At 34.5% G+C, this 17,418-nt stretch overlaps 1 protein-coding gene and 1 pseudogene across 1 annotated transcript in view; one reads left to right on the top strand and one right to left on the bottom strand.

The window, feature by feature from the left end:
• Nucleotides 1-17,418, bottom strand: part of LOC135273176 (ankyrin repeat domain-containing protein 36C-like) — a 54,051-nt gene that overhangs the window by 5,667 nt on the left and 30,966 nt on the right. The window contains exons 19-22 of the mRNA XM_064372092.1: nt 15,849-15,922; nt 13,061-13,202; nt 3,853-4,057; nt 1,073-1,253 (exon numbers count right to left, since the gene is read on the bottom strand). Of these exons, the coding sequence (XP_064228162.1) occupies nt 1,073-1,253; nt 3,853-4,057; nt 13,061-13,202; nt 15,849-15,922 (602 nt within the window). The remainder of the gene's footprint in view (nt 1-1,072; nt 1,254-3,852; nt 4,058-13,060; nt 13,203-15,848; nt 15,923-17,418) is intronic.
• LOC135273174 (myb/SANT-like DNA-binding domain-containing protein 3) lies at nt 10,179-11,188 on the top strand (annotated as a pseudogene).

The following is a 17,418-nucleotide window of genomic DNA, read 5'->3' as shown; positions in this document are numbered from 1 at the left end:
CTGAAATTAAATAATAACCTGTACATTTATACAATGAGAGGGTTGCCATAACTGGATATCTAACTGGAAAAAAAAGTTGAGTCAAAACCTCAAACCTCATAGAGGTTTGAATTCCCCAAAGTTTAAAAATTTGAAGACAGTGAGTCTATGAAGGCAAAAAAGAAACCACTAAATAATTTTTTTAAATCTCAGAATTAAAAAAAAGGCTTTTACTGAATTACAACAAACCCCAAGGCATAAAGGAGTAATAACTGCGACTATTTTATAAAACTGGGTTAGCACTCTAACACCTAATCTATGCTTCTCCCTAGAGTAAGAGTTGTTAGCTTGGCAGATATTTGGACAGATGAATGAAATTTTCCAAATTCTTTAAGTTCCTTTTTCCTAAAATACTGTATAGATATTCTACTTTTCTAATATTGTCATGGTCAGTTTTAAGAATGACATTTACTGATAAATGATATATCTAGGCACTGTACTAAGTACTTCTACATGCACAAATCAATGAACTCATTTACTTATAATTCTATAGTGAAAGTTTAAAAATATAAGCAAGCTGCAGGATTTTCCCCAGGTTTTCTGACTCTACTTCTAGTGCTCTTCCACCAAATCAGTTACTTCTGTTAGGTAGATATACACATACAAAAATAGTCTTTAATTTCCAAACACCAAAAGTCAAGAAAATTAAATTTATTGAGCTCCTCGTAGAAAATACGAGATTATTTACTATTATGATAACTTTTATTTCCTTTCCATAACATTTGAAACAGTAATTAACATGAAATAGGGAAAAATATGCTGAACTATGTCACTAGGAACAACATTCTTACAATACCATTACGTATATATTATTGAATATCATTGTTTTCAAAAGGTCTTTGAACTACAACAAAATATTGATGTCAAGATTTATTATAAATAATTGTAGCTATAAGTGCCATGATTCATTTTTTAAGATAAAATAAAATTTTTGGTTTGTTTTATGCCTAAATAATATATACTAAATTAAAGAGATATTATAACTAATATTAATAAAAGTAGAAACATGAAGTTTCACCAAACATTAATTTACCTGATTTGAATCATTTCTCACAGTCTCCAATTCCACCTCCAGTGATTTGATAGCCAGTTTAAGTTGTTTTATCTCTTTGGCGTCTATCACATATTGCTCTTCTATTATTATCTTTTCCCTAACTTTTTCGTGCAACTCTTCAGAATTTCTTCCTTTCTCTTTTTCTTGTTGTGTGGCATACCTGTAAATATACTTAACTTAGAATTTATTTTATCAGTGAAGATTAAGCTCTCTGATTTTTTATCTTGCCCAATTCCTACCTAAGGGGTCCAGGGAGTCACGTTCTACAAACCATGGATTCTTATCGGATTGGTTTTATTTGACCCTGTACATTGTGACTTGCTTTTCAATCTGACTCTGGCATAACATTATGAGAAAAGGAAGAAAATATTTAATCAAAATATACTTCTTTGTCATGCCTTGAAATTGCCCTGCAAAGTCTCTTGTGGGAAAAAGTCACATTCTATACCTTCCTTTCTTTGCAGATTCAGGAGATAATCAACAAAGAGCCAGGCACCCTTTTGGGTCCCATGAGAAACATTTTATGATCTGCTTTCTCTCTCTCTGAAATCTGCTGAGAGATTCCTCTGCAAAATAAAACTTCATCCCCACAATCATTTATCTCAACCTGAACATTCTTTTCCATTAATCCCAGGTCTTCAAATAAACTCAACCAATTGTCAACCAGAAAATGTTTAAATTTACCTATAGCCTGGAAGTCCCTGCTTTGAGTTGTCCCACCTTTCTGAACCAAACCAATGTATAAAATGTATAAAACCAAGCTGTGCCCCGACCACATTGGGCACATGTTCTTGGGACCTCCTCACGGGCCATGGTCACTCATATTTGGCTCAGAATAAATCTCTTCAAATATTTTACAGAGTTTGACACTTTTTGTTGATATCAGAAAATAAAACATTCATATGTTGGTTTATTATCCTCACAAAGTTTCTATGTTCTTAAATATTATTTTTCTTTCTAGTTCTCATGTTTTTAATTTCTCACCTCGATCTCATCCAAAGGACATGTATAAATTGAAGAGTATTGATAAAAGAACATCCTGCTAATCTGTAAATTTCTGTTACTAGTAACTCTAGTAAATACTATTAAAAGGGATGTTGAAAATTATTCAGTAAAGTTGCAAGATAAAAATTATCTTTTTTCACACAGTAATTGCTCCTCAATTAGAATGGATCATTTACAGTTAACTAATTAAAATGAAGTTACTTTTTATAAATAAGTCAATACATTCACTAGAAATAAATTTTCATCTTCATGAAACATTGCAGGTATCCCTTAGCATAATTTACATTGTACGACAGCACTTTCAGATGTCTTTATGAAATATGTATCAGCAGATTGCTGTAATCCAAGACTAGATTAAGAATCTAATATGTTACCCTACACTTTATAAGATTGCTTTTTGGGTAACATTTTCAACCTATCCTGTTGATTAGTATATATTTTATAAACAATTTTAAAATCTGTTTTAAAACAACACAAGATCTAATATTTAAACAATAAAGAATAATCTGTGTCTTCAGCATAGAACTTTGAATTAATTTTATCTATGTAGCAGAGAGAGATGATGAATAAGCTAATCAGTAATCACTTTCCATTTTACTTTTTATTCCCCGCATATTAAGAATAAAATGATAATTTTTGTTTGTTTATTTTTTGAGAGGGAGTCTGCAATGGCATGATCTCAGCTCACTGCAACCTCCACCTCCTGGATTCATGTGATTTTACTGCATCAGTCTCCCAAGTAGCTCGGATTACAGGCAAACACCACCACACAAAGCTAATTTTTTGTATTTTTAGTAGAGATGGGGTTTCACTATGTTGGCCAGACTGATCTCAAACTCCTGACCTTGTGATAAACCTGCCTCAGCCTCCCAAAGTGTTGGGATTAAAGGCATGAACCACCACACCTGGCCGATAATTTTTTAAATAATTGTTCTGGGAAGAGAAAAATATCTATTTCATGCTCTGTTGATTCAATTATAAATTAATATAAACATTCTTAAGAACAATTTAGAAACTTTGATCAAAGATCTTTTTTAAAAAGTTTCTATGCTTTAACCAGAATAATTTACTCAAAGTAAATAATTAGAAATGTAGAAAACCATGTATATGTAAAAAATGTTCTTTGCAGCATTAATACAAAAACTTTTTAAAACCTAAAATTCAATTTGTCAATTAAATAATGACATTTCCATAGGGTAAAATTCTATACACTCATTAAAACTACGATTTAAAAGAATATGCATTTAGTTATTAGGGAAGTATTCACAATTAAGAACTTGTGATATTGGCCGGGCACGGTGGCTCAAGCCTGTAATCCCAGCACTTTGGGAGGCCGAGGCGGGTGGATCACGAGGTCAAGAGATCGAGACAATCCTGGTCAACATGGTGAAACCCCGTCTCTACTAAAAATACAAAAATTAGCTGGGCATGGTGGCGCGTGCCTGTAATCCCAGCTACTCAGGAGGCTGAGGCAGGAGAATTGCCTGAACTCAGGAGGCGGAGGTTGCGGTGAGCCGAGATCCCGCCGTTGCACTTCAGCCTGGGTAACAAGAGCGAAACTCCGTCTCAAAAAAAGAAAAAAAAAAAAAAGAACTTGTGATACTATATTGAAGAATTTCGCACTCCACATGATTAAGAAGCTTTCTTTCCTGTTAAATCCTAGAAAGAAAATCAGCGATTACAAAAATTCTCCTTATACATCCTTAGTAATAAATAAATAACTCAAACATTTCTTAAAAACTAGAATGTCATACCTCAAACTGCAGAGTGCTTTTTCCCATTCATGTTTTTCATGCTCTAACTGTGATATTATTTCTTTTTCTTCAGATAGTCTCTTTTGTAGTATACTACTCTTATTTTTCATTTTTTGAATTTTTCCTGTAAGTCGCTCACAGTGATTTTCTATTGATCTTTCACGTAAATAAATTGCATTTTTAATTTTTAATAGGTGAACACAATCTGTAAACAGGAAAAAACAAAGTAGAGATAAAATACATGAGTAGATTTTTTGATATAAAGGACTGTGCATTTTAACAAGCATTGATTCATACACTGAACAAATATGTACATATTGAATGCCTACAAGGTGGAAGATATTATAGTAAGCTCTGCAGATAAGAGAACACCTCTGCTCTTGTTTTAGCTTAAAGTATAGTGAAGAACCAAGATAAAAGGTGACAATTATAAACTCAGATAGGTACTGTGAAAAAAAACATAGTTATATGATTGCATAAGATAATTTGATCTATACTTCACCCAGGGAAGATTTCCCTGAGGAAGAGATGGCTACACGGAGAAATGAAGGATGAGAAGGAAATAGGCAAAGAGGAAAGCAAAGCATTCTGGCCAGTTTGCAGCAGGTGATGAAGCTCTGCTGCAATCTGCTACTAGCCCTGATGGAGAACAGGTACTGATTTTTCTTCTTACCTAAAAAAATATAAAAACAAAACAGACAAAATACATTAAACAATGATTTTCAACACAGTGGACTTCAGGCAATGAAGATGGTAGGTGATCACTGAAAGGCAGAAAACAAATACAGCAGGCCTTATAAATGTCCCAGCTCTTTTAACAGAGTTTTGACAGAGGTTCCAGGCCATGACAACGGGAGAAAATCTGACACAGAGCTGGGGTGATGAAGCTGAGAGGCTAGTAAAACTAAAGCAGATAGAGATGACAGGACAGAACACTGGAGAGAAGAAAGCAGTACAGGAAACAAATCCTGAAGATGTGCAGAGATTCCCATTTGAGTATTCAGGAGAGTAATGAAAAGTCCTTGTGTGCTAGGAAACTTCCTCAGAACAATGGAAAATAAAAAAAACCACTTAAGATTATCAGAAATTATTTCTGGGGTTCACACCATGCCTGGAAGAGGGTCTATTCCCATGAGCCAGGCTAAAAAACCCTCATACTTCACAGGACAATGAATAATCAGAAAGGTCTTGCCTCAGGAGTGAGGAATTACCCTAAATCTAACAGCAAAAACGGAAAGATTATAAGTAAATCGCTGTATTCCAAATAAAACTCAAGAGAGTAAGGGAAGGCATGGAAGCTATTAAAAAAAAAAAAAAAAAAAACCGGGCCAGGCGTGGTGGCTCACGCCTGTAATCTCAGCACTTTGGGAGGCCGAGGTGGGGGGATCACGAGGTCAAGAGATCGAGACCATCCTGGTCAACATGGTGAAACCCCATCTCTACTGAAAATACAAAAAATTAGCTGGGCATGGTGGCGCGTGCCTGTAATCCCAGCTACTCAGAAGGCTGAGGCAGGAGAATTGCCTGAACCCAGGAGGCGGAGGTTGCGGTGAGCCGAGATCGCGCCATTGCACTCCAGCCTGGGTAACAAGAGCGAAACTCCGTCTCAAAAAAAAAAAAACAAAAACAAAAACAAAAAACCGAAACCATATTTGCAAAGATGCAAATTACATTTTCAGAGGTAAAAACTACAGTGGATGGAAAAAAGACAAATTAGGGATAACAAAGGAAAAGATTCCTAAATTTGACACAATAAACTGTGAGAAACTTTCAAGCAGCTAATATAGATAACTCCGCAAATAAAAAAGAGGGGACAGAAAAAAAAATTAAAGAAAAAATGGACAAACATGTTCCAACCTTAATATAAACCATAATCCCACAGATTCAGGAAAGAAGTGTCTGGGACAGAAAAAAATGAAAGTGTATCATTGTCATCTTTTATACCATCTACGATGTATAATATTACTTGAAGGTGGACTGTGATAAGTTAAAATTATATACTAAAAATCCTAAAGTAAACATTAAGATAGCAAAACAGTTATCTCTAATAAACCCAAAAATATATAAAATTGAATCATAAAATATAGCTGACTGATCTAAAAGAAAGGAGAAAAAGAAGGGGAACAAATAACAGCTGGGACTAATAGCAATCAAACAGCATGATGACAGAAAAACATGACTATATCAATAATCACATTATAAATGACACTTGTCTAAAAACCTCAACTCAAATGCAGACTGCCAGACTCAGTAAGAAAGCAAGACCCAACTACATGCTGCCTATAAGAAATGCACTTTAAATGTAAAGACACAAATTAGTTAGAAGGTAGGAAAAAGATACATGTTAACACTTGCCAGAGGCAGCTGAGTGGGAGTGGCTGTATTAATACCAAGTAGATTTTATAGCAAAAAAAAAAAAATCCAGCAATAAATAACAAAAGGTCATGTCACAATAGTAAAATGATCAGTTAATGAGGAAAACATAACAATCTTAAGTGTTTATACCCCTAAAAACAAGCCAGCTTCAAAATATATGAGGCCAAAGTGGATAGAACTACAAAAAGAAATAGACAATTTCTAAGTAACCTGAGGTTTCAATACCCTTTACTCAATAAGTGATAGAACAAGAAGGCAGAAAATCAGCAAGAATAAACAGACTTGAACAACACTATGCTTTTCAAGTACCAATGGAACACTTACCAAAATAGACTATATTTTAGGCCATACCATAATTCTCAATTAAAGGACTGAGTCAGAAGGATTGAAGTCATACAAAGTATATGCCCTGACCACAAATCAATCAGATTAAAGACCAATAAGAAAAATAACTCTGAGAAATACTCAAATATTTGAAACTAAGTAACACACATCTAAATAATCCTGGGTCAAAGAAGTAATGAAAAATAGAAATTAGAAAATATTCTGAACTGAATAAAAATGAAAATACAATGTGTCAGAATTTGTGGAATGCAGCTACAACCGTACTTGAATACAAATGTTAGCACTGCTGAATGTCTATATTAGAAGAGTCTCAAATCAATGACCCTGACTTCTACCTTAAGCAGCTAGGTAAAAGAAGAGTGAATTAAACCCAAAGCAAGCAGAGGAAAGGAAATAATAAACATCGGCTGTGGTCTGAATGTTTGTGTTCCCCAAAATTTATATCCTGAAAGCCAATCACAGAGGCGATGGTATTAGGAGGTGGGATTTTTATAGGTAGTTAGGTCATGAGAGCCAAGCCCTCATGAATGGGATTAGGGCTCCTATACAACAGACCCCAGAGCTCCTTCACGCCTTCTGCCAAGTGAAGACAGAGAAAAAGAATGCATCTGTGAACCAGGATGTGGTCCCTAACCATACACCAAATCCAATGCATCTTGATCTTGGACTTTGCAGACTCCACAACTGCGAGAAATCAACTTCCATTGTTTGACTCAATCTATGGTATTTTGTTATACTGTTGGCTTCAGAAGAAACAATAGAGAAAGTCAACAACACAAAACACTTTGAGGAGATCAATAAATGTGATAAAACTCCATTTAGCCTGGCTGCTCAGAAAAAAGAAATAAAACAAATGACTAATTTCAGAAATAATGAGACATTATTACAGATTCTATAGATAATAAAAATATAACAATATTATAATTTCTATGTAAATAAACATGACAACTTAGATAAAATTAATAAATTCCTTTAAAAATGAAAATTAGCAAATCTCAAACAAGAAGCAGTAGATAACCTGAATTTCCCATATCTATAAAAGAAAGTTAAGTTATAACTGAAAACCTTCCTAAAAGAAAACTTCGGACCTAGCTAACTATGCTGGTGAATTCTCAAAACATTTCTGGAATAATACAACTGTACAAAAACTACCCCCACCAAAAAAACAAACAAACAAACAAACAAAACAGAAGTATATCTTAACTCAGTTTGTAATGTTAGCTTTACTCTGAACCAAAACCAGAAAATAGTATTACCAACAAGCAAATTCCGTCATGAACATGAATGTAAAACTTCAACCAATTTGTGATGCAAATAAGACATCCTCCAATAGCTGAGTGAATAAACTGTGGTTAAACAGTCATACAGTGGAATATCACTTTATGTGAAAAAGAAATGAGCAATCAATCTATGACAATATGTGAAGGAACCTTAAATGCATATTACCTATTGACATAAGCTAATCTGGAAAGGCTACTTAATGTATGATTCCAACTGTATGAAACTCAGGAAAAGGCAAAACTATGGATAAAGTAAAAAGGTGCCAAAGGGTTAGGGATGGCAGGAAAGGATACATAGGCAGAGTGCAGAGGATTGTACCTTTGTCCAAACCCACATATGTACAGTACCAAGTATGAACCCCAATGCAAATTATGGGCTTTGAGTAATTGTGATATGTCAATTTAGGCTCATCTATCATAGCAACTACCACTATGGTGAAGGATATTGGTAATGAGGGAGGCTACATATGTGCTGGGGTGGGGGTATACAAAAAAATGTCTGAACTTCCCTCTCAATTTTGCTGGGAACATAAAAATGGTACCTAAAAAATAAAAACCTTTATAATAAATTTTAAATGAGACTTTAGTAAATTGAATCCAACAGTATAATAAAAAGATAATATATCATAAACAAATGAGGTTTATCCTAGAAATGCAGCGTTAGCTTAACCTCAAAACATCATAATTATTTACCATATAACAAAGTAAAAGACCCATAGGATCACTCCAACAGATAGAGGCATCTGATAAAATTCACTCCTGATGTTTTAAAGCAGAAAAACTCAAGAACATAAGAATCCAAGGGAACTTCCTCAGCATGATAAGAAACACCTATGATGGATCTACAGCTAACATGCAGCATAGTGAAAAATGGAATGCATTTCCCGTCAGATGAGGAACAACAAGGGAATGTCTGCTGTCACCACTTGTAGGTAGCATTGTTCTGAAGATTCTAGTTAATACAGTCAGAAAAGAAAAAGAAATAAGAGGCATCCACGCTTAAAAAAAAAAAGAAAGAAAATAGTCTTTATACATAACCATGGCCATACAATAGGTATGGGTAAACCCCAACCTGTGGGCCAGCTTCTTGTCTTTTATTGGAACCCAGCTGTATTCATTAATTTATAGATGGTCTATGGCTGCTCTCATACCACAATGCCAGAGTTTATCAGCTGCAAAAGAGACCCCTTTGACACGTCTAAAATATTTACCATCCTTAGTAAAAGGGTAGTTTGAGAAAGAAAGGTTTGACAACCTTTTGTCTACGTAGAAAACCTGATCAAATCTACCAAGAACGTGCCAGAACTAATAAGTGAGTTTAACAAGATTGAAGGATACAAATTCAACATAGAAAAATCAACTGTATTTCTATATGCTAGCAATAAACCATCAAATTAAAAATTTTAAACATTTTTAGTTTTATAAAAATGTATGTTTAGATTAGCGTTGCTCAACCTGTATAAAGTCAAATACATCTACACTAACTAAACTATAATTTACAACGTCATTAAAAATGAAATACACATAAATCTGATAAAATATGGGAAGACCTATAAAAACTAAAAAAATTACTGAGAAAATTTAATATTACCTCTATAAAAGCAGACACACACTTTATTGAGGAGTAGATTCACTATTGTTAAGATGTCAATTCTCCCCAAATTAATCTACAAATATGACACAATCCCAACCTAATTTCCAACAAGCAAGCAGTCTTTATTTTATTGATAAGCTGATTTTAAAGTTCATGTGAAAATGCAAAGGATCTAGCATTGTCAAAACAGAACAAAATTAGAGGAATCATTTCAGGAATTACTATAAATCAACATTAACCAAAACAGTATGCCACAGGTACAGGTTGAGTATCCCTTATTCAAAATGTTTTGGACTAGAAGTTTTTCAGATTTTGGATTTTGGAATATTTGCATAAGCATGGTGAGATATCTTGTGGATAGGACCCAAATCTAAACACAAAATACACTTATTATTCATATGTACCTTATACACAAAGACTGAAGGTAATTTTAAACATGACTTTTGGAGAGAGGAGCCCAGGCCGCCCGCGCTCGCGCCTCGCCGGCCCCTCCCCCGGTCGCTGCAGCCGCCGCGCCGCCGCTGCAGGTAGGAGGCTCCCCTTCCGGCGGGCCGCAGCGGGGCGGGGTCGTGGGTGGGGAGTGCGGGCCGGGCGCGCGGGGGCCGCGGGCGGGGGACCGGCATGGCGGGCTTTCGGGCCGCGCCACTGCGACCCCTGCTCTGCAAGCCGGGTGCCGGGCGGCCGCCTCCGCGCGCCGCAATGGGACTCGGATAGTTAGCGGCCATGAGAAATATAGTGGAAAATGCAAAACAACGAAATTATAAAGCCTGCCAAATACTTATCAGAATTGGAAAAGAGCATCCTGCTGGCTTTAGTAGAAAAGTACAAATATGTGCTGCAATGTAAGAAAAGTGATGCGCGAACTATTGCCCTTAAGCAGCGTACCTGGCAGGCGCTGGCCCACGAATACAACTCTCAGCTGAGCGTGTCCCTGCGGGATTTCAAACAGCTGAAGAAGTGCTGGGAGAACATAAAAGCTCGGACCAAAATAATTACGGCCCATGAAAGGAGAGAGAAGGTGAAACGGAGCGTCAGCCGGATGCTGAGTACTCACGTCCTAGGGAAGGAGAAGATCGCCAGCATGCTTCAGGAGCAGCTCTACTTCCTGCAGAGCCCCCCGAGGAGGAGCCCGAATACCACCCCGACGCGGTGTCCCAAGAATCATTTGCTGTTTCAAATAGAGAACTGTGCGATGATGAGAAAGAGTTCATACATTTTCCAGTATGTGAGGAGACCTCTCAACCTGAACCCTCTCGTGTCAGAATAACAGCCAATAAAAACTACAGGAGCAAAACCTCTCAAGAAGGTGCTTTAAAAAAGATGCATGAGGAAGAACACCATCAACAAATGTCCATCTTACAACTGCAGCTGATACAAATGAATGAGGTGCATGTGGCCAAAATCCAGCAGATAGAGCGAGAGTGTGAGATGGCAGAGGAGGAACACAGGATAAAAATGGAAGTTCTCAATAAAAAGAAGATGTATTGGGAAAGAAAACTGCAAACTTTTGCCAAGGAATGGCCTGTTTCCTCATTTAACCGGCCCTTTCCCAATTCACCCTAAGACTTTGGGGGTGGCTGTCTTGTAATTAATCTGTGTTGGCAAAGAATGTCTGGAACATGGACTTGTGGTCAGTAACCTGTAACAGAGTTACAACTAGGAAAATTAGAGTGGTAGTAGTCACTTATTTAAGAATTCATTCAGGTACCAACAGCTGCACCCTCTGTATTCCTTAAGTGGCAAAGAAGCTGTTATAGTCTTCTGAAAATTATCACTATGAGTGCTATAATTCTGAATGTAATGTCTCTTAATTAGAATTCATACAAGAACCATGAAGAAACACACACACACACACACACACACACACACACACGCAAAACATGACTCTTAATGATTAGGGGCATGAAACAACATTTGTATACATGAGGTCAGATGTGGAATTTTTCCACTGTGGCATCCATGTTGGCAATCAAAAAGTTTTGGGTTTTAGAGTATTTCAGATTTGGGATATTTAAATTAGTGATGCTCAACTTGTAAAAAGAAAGTCAAACACAGACAATCCCCAACTTAAGGTGGTTTGACTATTGACTTTACAATGGGTTTACCACAATTTGAGGAGCACCTGGAAATTAATAAAACTCAACAGAGAGTTCAGAAATAGATAACACATATGCAACCAGCTTATGTTTGACAAAGGCAGGATGGCAATGCAGTGGAGAAAGGGTAGCCTTTTCAACATATGGTGCTAGAACAATTGGATGTTCATATCCAAAAAGTGAACTTGAATCCATACCTTACTCCATCTGCAAAAGGAAACTGAAAATGGAGCATAGATTTACATATAAGACCCAAGTCTATAAAATTTCTAGAATAAAGCATAGGAAAAAATCTTTGTTACCTTGCGCTAGGCAAACACTTTTTACATCTGACACAAAATGCAAAATCTGTAATTCAACAATTAAATTGGACTTCATCACGATTAAAACTTCTGCTCTTCAAAAGATACTACAAAGTGAGTGAAAGGTGAACCCCAAAACTGGAAAAATATCCTTATAAAAAAGTAGCTAAAAAGTAACAGCATCCAAATACATACAGAATTACTAAAATTCAACAAGTAAGTAAACATCAACCTATTTTTTAAATGGCAAAAGATTTGAAAAGACAGTTCGCCAAAGAAGATATATAGATGGCAAATAAACGCATGGAAAGATGCTCAACATTTTTAGTCATGAGGATTATGTACATTAAACCCATATTAATATACATAATACACACTCATCAGAATGGCTAAAATTAAAAAAATAAATAAATACAGCAGTAGTGTGACAACATGGCAAGCAGAATTGTCATTTGCTGCTGATGAGAAGGGAAAATAGTACAAATATTTTGGAAAACCATTTTGCAGTTTTTAAAAACAGGAATATAAAGGGGCGTGAGGAGACTTTAGTGGGTGATGGATATATGTTAACTATCTTGATGGTAATAAGTTTCACAAGTGTATACATCTGTTAAAACTTATCAAATGGTACATTTTACATGTGTGCACTTTATCATATATCAATTATTTCACACTAAAGCTACTGATTATGGGAGCAAACACCTAAGGCACTGGCTGTGATATCGAGAAAGGAATGCAATGATGCAGTGCAAAGCTAGAGGATTGAGATTTGTACCTTACTGCAATAAGTGGCAGCTGAGTTTTCAGCAAGCAGGTAACATGATCAGTATTGATTTTTTACAACTATATAATTATGATTGCAGAACAGGCCATGGTTTTGGAAGGTGGAATAGTAGGAAGGACAGTTATAAGGTTACCACAGTATTTCAGGTGGGAGGAAATGGTAACCTGACCATGGGTAAATGGGTAAAGGCACAAAAGAGAAGCAGAGTAAACAAACACATTGGGAGTGCCATTCACACTGATAAAGGTACAGTGAAATGATCATAGCTCTTTAGCTGAGAGTGTACAAGATACAGTAGTTCTCATTCTTAAGGCATATTTCTGAAATGAACATTCTTATAACATATCAGCACTCTATGGTACAGGGGTAAGCAGTGTGTACATACACGGCTATAGAATAGAAAAAAGCCTTATATTTATGCATTATCCTACCTTTACACTGCATTCCACGTTGATCAATGAGTAATATAACTTTCTTACAATTAGAGGAAAGAGAGTCATCATCCTCTGAGGCTATTTGAGATGACTGAATTATGCCATCAAGGTCATCCCTAAAATGTATTTGGTTTTTCATCTGCAAAATAAATAACACTGTTTCAAAATGTCCCCAAAATAGTTATAACATATACTAAATGTAGAGAAGTGGGAATTATTCGACTAGCACAAACACAGTATTTTTTTTTTTAGCAATTTCCTTTATGTTGACACTTGTTCAGAAAGTCACATGGTATATGGATAAATTAGTTTCCCAGTCCCTATGCCATTTAGAAAACTGACAGAGAGACTTGAGTTAATTAAGGAACCAGGATTAGGATAATGTCTTCCTGAGCTTGTATCATTTCAACTGCATAAACAATCTATTTCTACATACAATAAGTATTTAGATAACCTCATTCTACACAGGAGATTTTCATAAATAAAATTTTCATAAATAAAAAATTCAAATGGATCAAATAATTGGTGAAGAGAAAAAAGAGCAGCATCAAGTGACCCTCTAATTCTTTTTGAAGTTGAACTTTCTCCAAAGCCAGGAACTCTACTTTACTTGTAATATGCTTACCTCATTCTTAAATCTACGCATGTATCACTTAATTCCACTTCTAGACATACTGTTGATGTTCTGTCATCATGTGGTGGAGACTAATGCACATTTTCTAATTAAAGTTGTATGCCTTTATACTTTTCTTGCACTACAGTTGTCATATAATGGCTTCTGGAACAAATTCTGTATTGGTTTTGTATCATTGTGTTTGTAACAACAAAAAGACTATGATCTTTTTTTTTATTATTATTATCACACGCTTCATTTTTTTGAAGCAGGTAAGTCACATATCTAAAAGGCTTTTGAAATCACTAAACTGAGGTATATGTCTGATGTTTAATTTCCAATTAGCGGTACTTTGGTTCTTATTTTTTTGTCATTTGCCTAACAACCTATTAGTCTTCTTTTATTTCAACCATAACTACTTCTTGATTTCTTGCTTTTGTACTTTTCGTATTATTATAACAATTTTCCTGGTCTGGGTTAAAAACATGTTCAGTATCTGGTTTGTGGTCATTTTCACAGTCTACTTTAATTTCCATTTAAATAAAGCTTAGAAGGTGACTGGCAAGCATATTCTGGGGACCCAGAGTATGAATGAGATAGAAAGGCATTTTTGAGACTGGGTTATTTTTGTTCAGGAAATACCTGGACTACTACAGAGACAGACATGCCAGACACATCACTTTTCTGACAATCAGGTGAATCATTTGTCAAATCTGAGGGTATTTACTTAAGTTTGTTCTTCCTGTAGAGTTACTATGTAGTCGCTCTTCCTCAATACAAGCAGTTTTGTAATTTTCACCAAACTCTGCTTTATTTGTGATGAATTTTAAAGCTTTTTTCACCCTAATTTGTCTTGTTTGATCCACATTCTCTCATACTTCTGCATACAAGAAAGTTCTGCATATATAAAGAAGTCCTTTCTATCACAACACTTTTTCACTACTAGTTGTTGAGACAATTTTTGCACATGCAACAGTGGAAGAGTAATTTGCTAGTTTTGTTTCTCAGATGACTTTTCTGAGTGTGTGTTTTCAAAATAACTTTAAATAATCAAGTGTAAAACGAGAAAAATTAAAAAATAATTAGAATTTAATATTAAACTTCTTAATCTATGTTTACCTACTCCCACATCACTGGATTGTAACTAAGAAGTGAAAAATAATTTGGAATAGCCTAAAATAGGTGAAAAACATAAACCATGAAACTTTCATTTGTCACTGTTTGTTTGGACTAAACTTGACTAATTCATTATGTGTTAAATTTACCAAAAATGAATTATGAGATGACCTGTGGTACTACAAAGGCACCACCACTTAAAAAGATTTTATCACTATACCTACAGTGTACACTTGAGTGTTTTTCCAAACATTACTAAATGATTAGGCAAACTTTAAATTATTAGGAGCCAAAATCAACACCAGTAAGAAAAGCAAATTCTTACATTTTAATGCTAATTATGTATTGTAATATGATTGACAGTGTTATATATTTATATAGATTATAGGCTTAAGTTCTAAGGTCCACTAATGACAGTGGATTTAATACATTTAATAATAGTTACAGATTTCCTATATTGAAATACAGCAGGAAGTTATTGTTTGTACACTAATGCCAAAGATGCCGTTCTGCAAGATATGATTCTCTTGATAGACAGCTGAGTTGACTTTATGATCCATTCTCTTCCTGAACATAGTAGCTAAAGTCGGAGATCACAAGGGAAAATAAATTCTTAACTTTGGTATGACTGGCAATAAAAGAAAAAACTGCAAAGTTTGAACCACTAGCAAGAATTACTCCTTTAGAATCCAATAAAGCGGTCATCAGTGTTAAATTGTTCATAATTTCTATTGCTTCAAATTGCAATTCAATATTTGATGTACCTTCTTTATTATAATAGGAAGTTATAAAAATAGAAGTGCAAACAATATCAGGAACTTTTAACTCAATTCCAAGAGTAAAGATTAGATATAAGTTACTATAGATTCCAACACTATTTTGAGTTCTATGACTAGTTAAAATGTTTTTTAAATGGAATATTAAATTATAATCAACTGATACTAAAAGGCTAATCCAAAGGTAAATTCACTTGGAATATGCTATATTACCAAAGCAAGGAAAACAAGATTAAACCAGATATTTGGTCTAATCTATTGATTTTAAATTTTTACATACCCATGGCTGGTTATTTTCATATTCTTCAAACCTCTTTTGCTCTCCCTCTGATGCCATTTTTAAGTCTTGTTCTGCTAAAAAAAAAAATTATATATTTAGTTAAAATGAGCTACACAGAACATTTAGATAAAAGCCATAGTCTTTCTAAAAAAAAAAAATAAAATTATTTTATAAATTGAGAGTTTAAATGAAGGTTAATCTTTAGTATAATATTTACTTCTTTAAGAAATGCTTTTAATCCTCCACAACTTCAGCAAACCACTTGGGGAGGCACTAGATGTCAACAGGTTCGAGCCATACAAACATTGTCAAAGATTCACTCAGAAATTCATCCATCCAACATCAATGAACAAAACCATCAGAAATAAAACAAAAGGTAAAAATCCAGTAGAAACAGATAAAAGTAACAGTACACTGTTCTTTACTTCTTAATAGTAGCTTTATAACAACACACTGAGCCTGCTGTTCATTATTAATGATTTCCAAAATGACTGCTACTGTTTACACTTTCATCAATGTGCAGTCTCTTCTTTATATCCTAAATATTTTCCTCAACTATTCTGATGAATTTCTCTCATCTTTCTTAAAAGATGAAAGACTCAGCTACGTGAAGTCTTCCTTGATTCTGGCTATCTTTCCTCAGATAAACAGTTTTATTTAATATAGGTTTTAAAAATATATATAGTTAAGATTTCAAAAGTGAGATTATGTCTCAACTAACTATAATTAAAATAGAACACTGTATCTATTCCAATGTAAACATGCTGACTGATAATGAGAAAAATAGCAAATCATGATCCTGAGAGAATAAGTGTCAAAGCTGATGGGAGGAAGCTATGGTCTGTCTTTAATGCAATCCATCAGGTTCAATTACACCATTATGCTACAAGTACTTATTATTTTCAACTATTTTTCCTATTATTTAGGAAGCACAAAGTTGTGAGGACACTTCCAATAAATATCTAATTTATTTCTCATCAAAGAAACTGTTTAAAATTACTCAGCTTAGATAGACAGAATAACAAAAGAACTATTCATTTTTTTTTCATTCTCAGGTGGGCTACTACTATGTCTACATTGCTCATATCCTACAGTTTGGCCCTGTCAAAAAGTTTCTTGATCCACTTATGCAAGAAGATTTTTAAAAACATCAAAATAGTGTATAATAAGTTTCAATGTGTAAATAATAGCCAAAAATGAAAATTTTAATTTTCAGACTTATTAATAACTTTTTATACTTCAAAATCAGTGCAATATTCATTGAATATATCAGTTTTGTTATTCAAATAATGAATGCTATAACTTTTTGTTTCTAAAATTAATTTGATTTGATATATCATGCTTATCTCTAAGGTACTTTCATGGAATTGCGATCTTATAAAAAATTAGGTTTCTTATTAAAATCAAAGTTTCTTAGTTCAAATACATTTACTTTGATTAATATCAAAACTTCTATATAACTTTCATGAATTATTCCCACCCCTTCTTTCCTCTTTATTTAACAGTAGTATCTTACATGTATAATTTCTATTTCCTAAATTTTTATTCCTTCCCCTCTGGCTAGAATGAT

This window comes from Aotus nancymaae, unplaced genomic scaffold (assembly GCF_030222135.1).
Source record: "Aotus nancymaae isolate 86718 unplaced genomic scaffold, 86718_ANA_hifiasm-v0.15.2.pri h1tg000341c, whole genome shotgun sequence".
NCBI lineage: Eukaryota > Metazoa > Chordata > Mammalia > Primates > Aotidae > Aotus > Aotus nancymaae.
The sequence above is the reverse complement of the archived record's forward strand: the minus strand, read 5'-3'. Positions and strand labels throughout refer to the sequence as shown.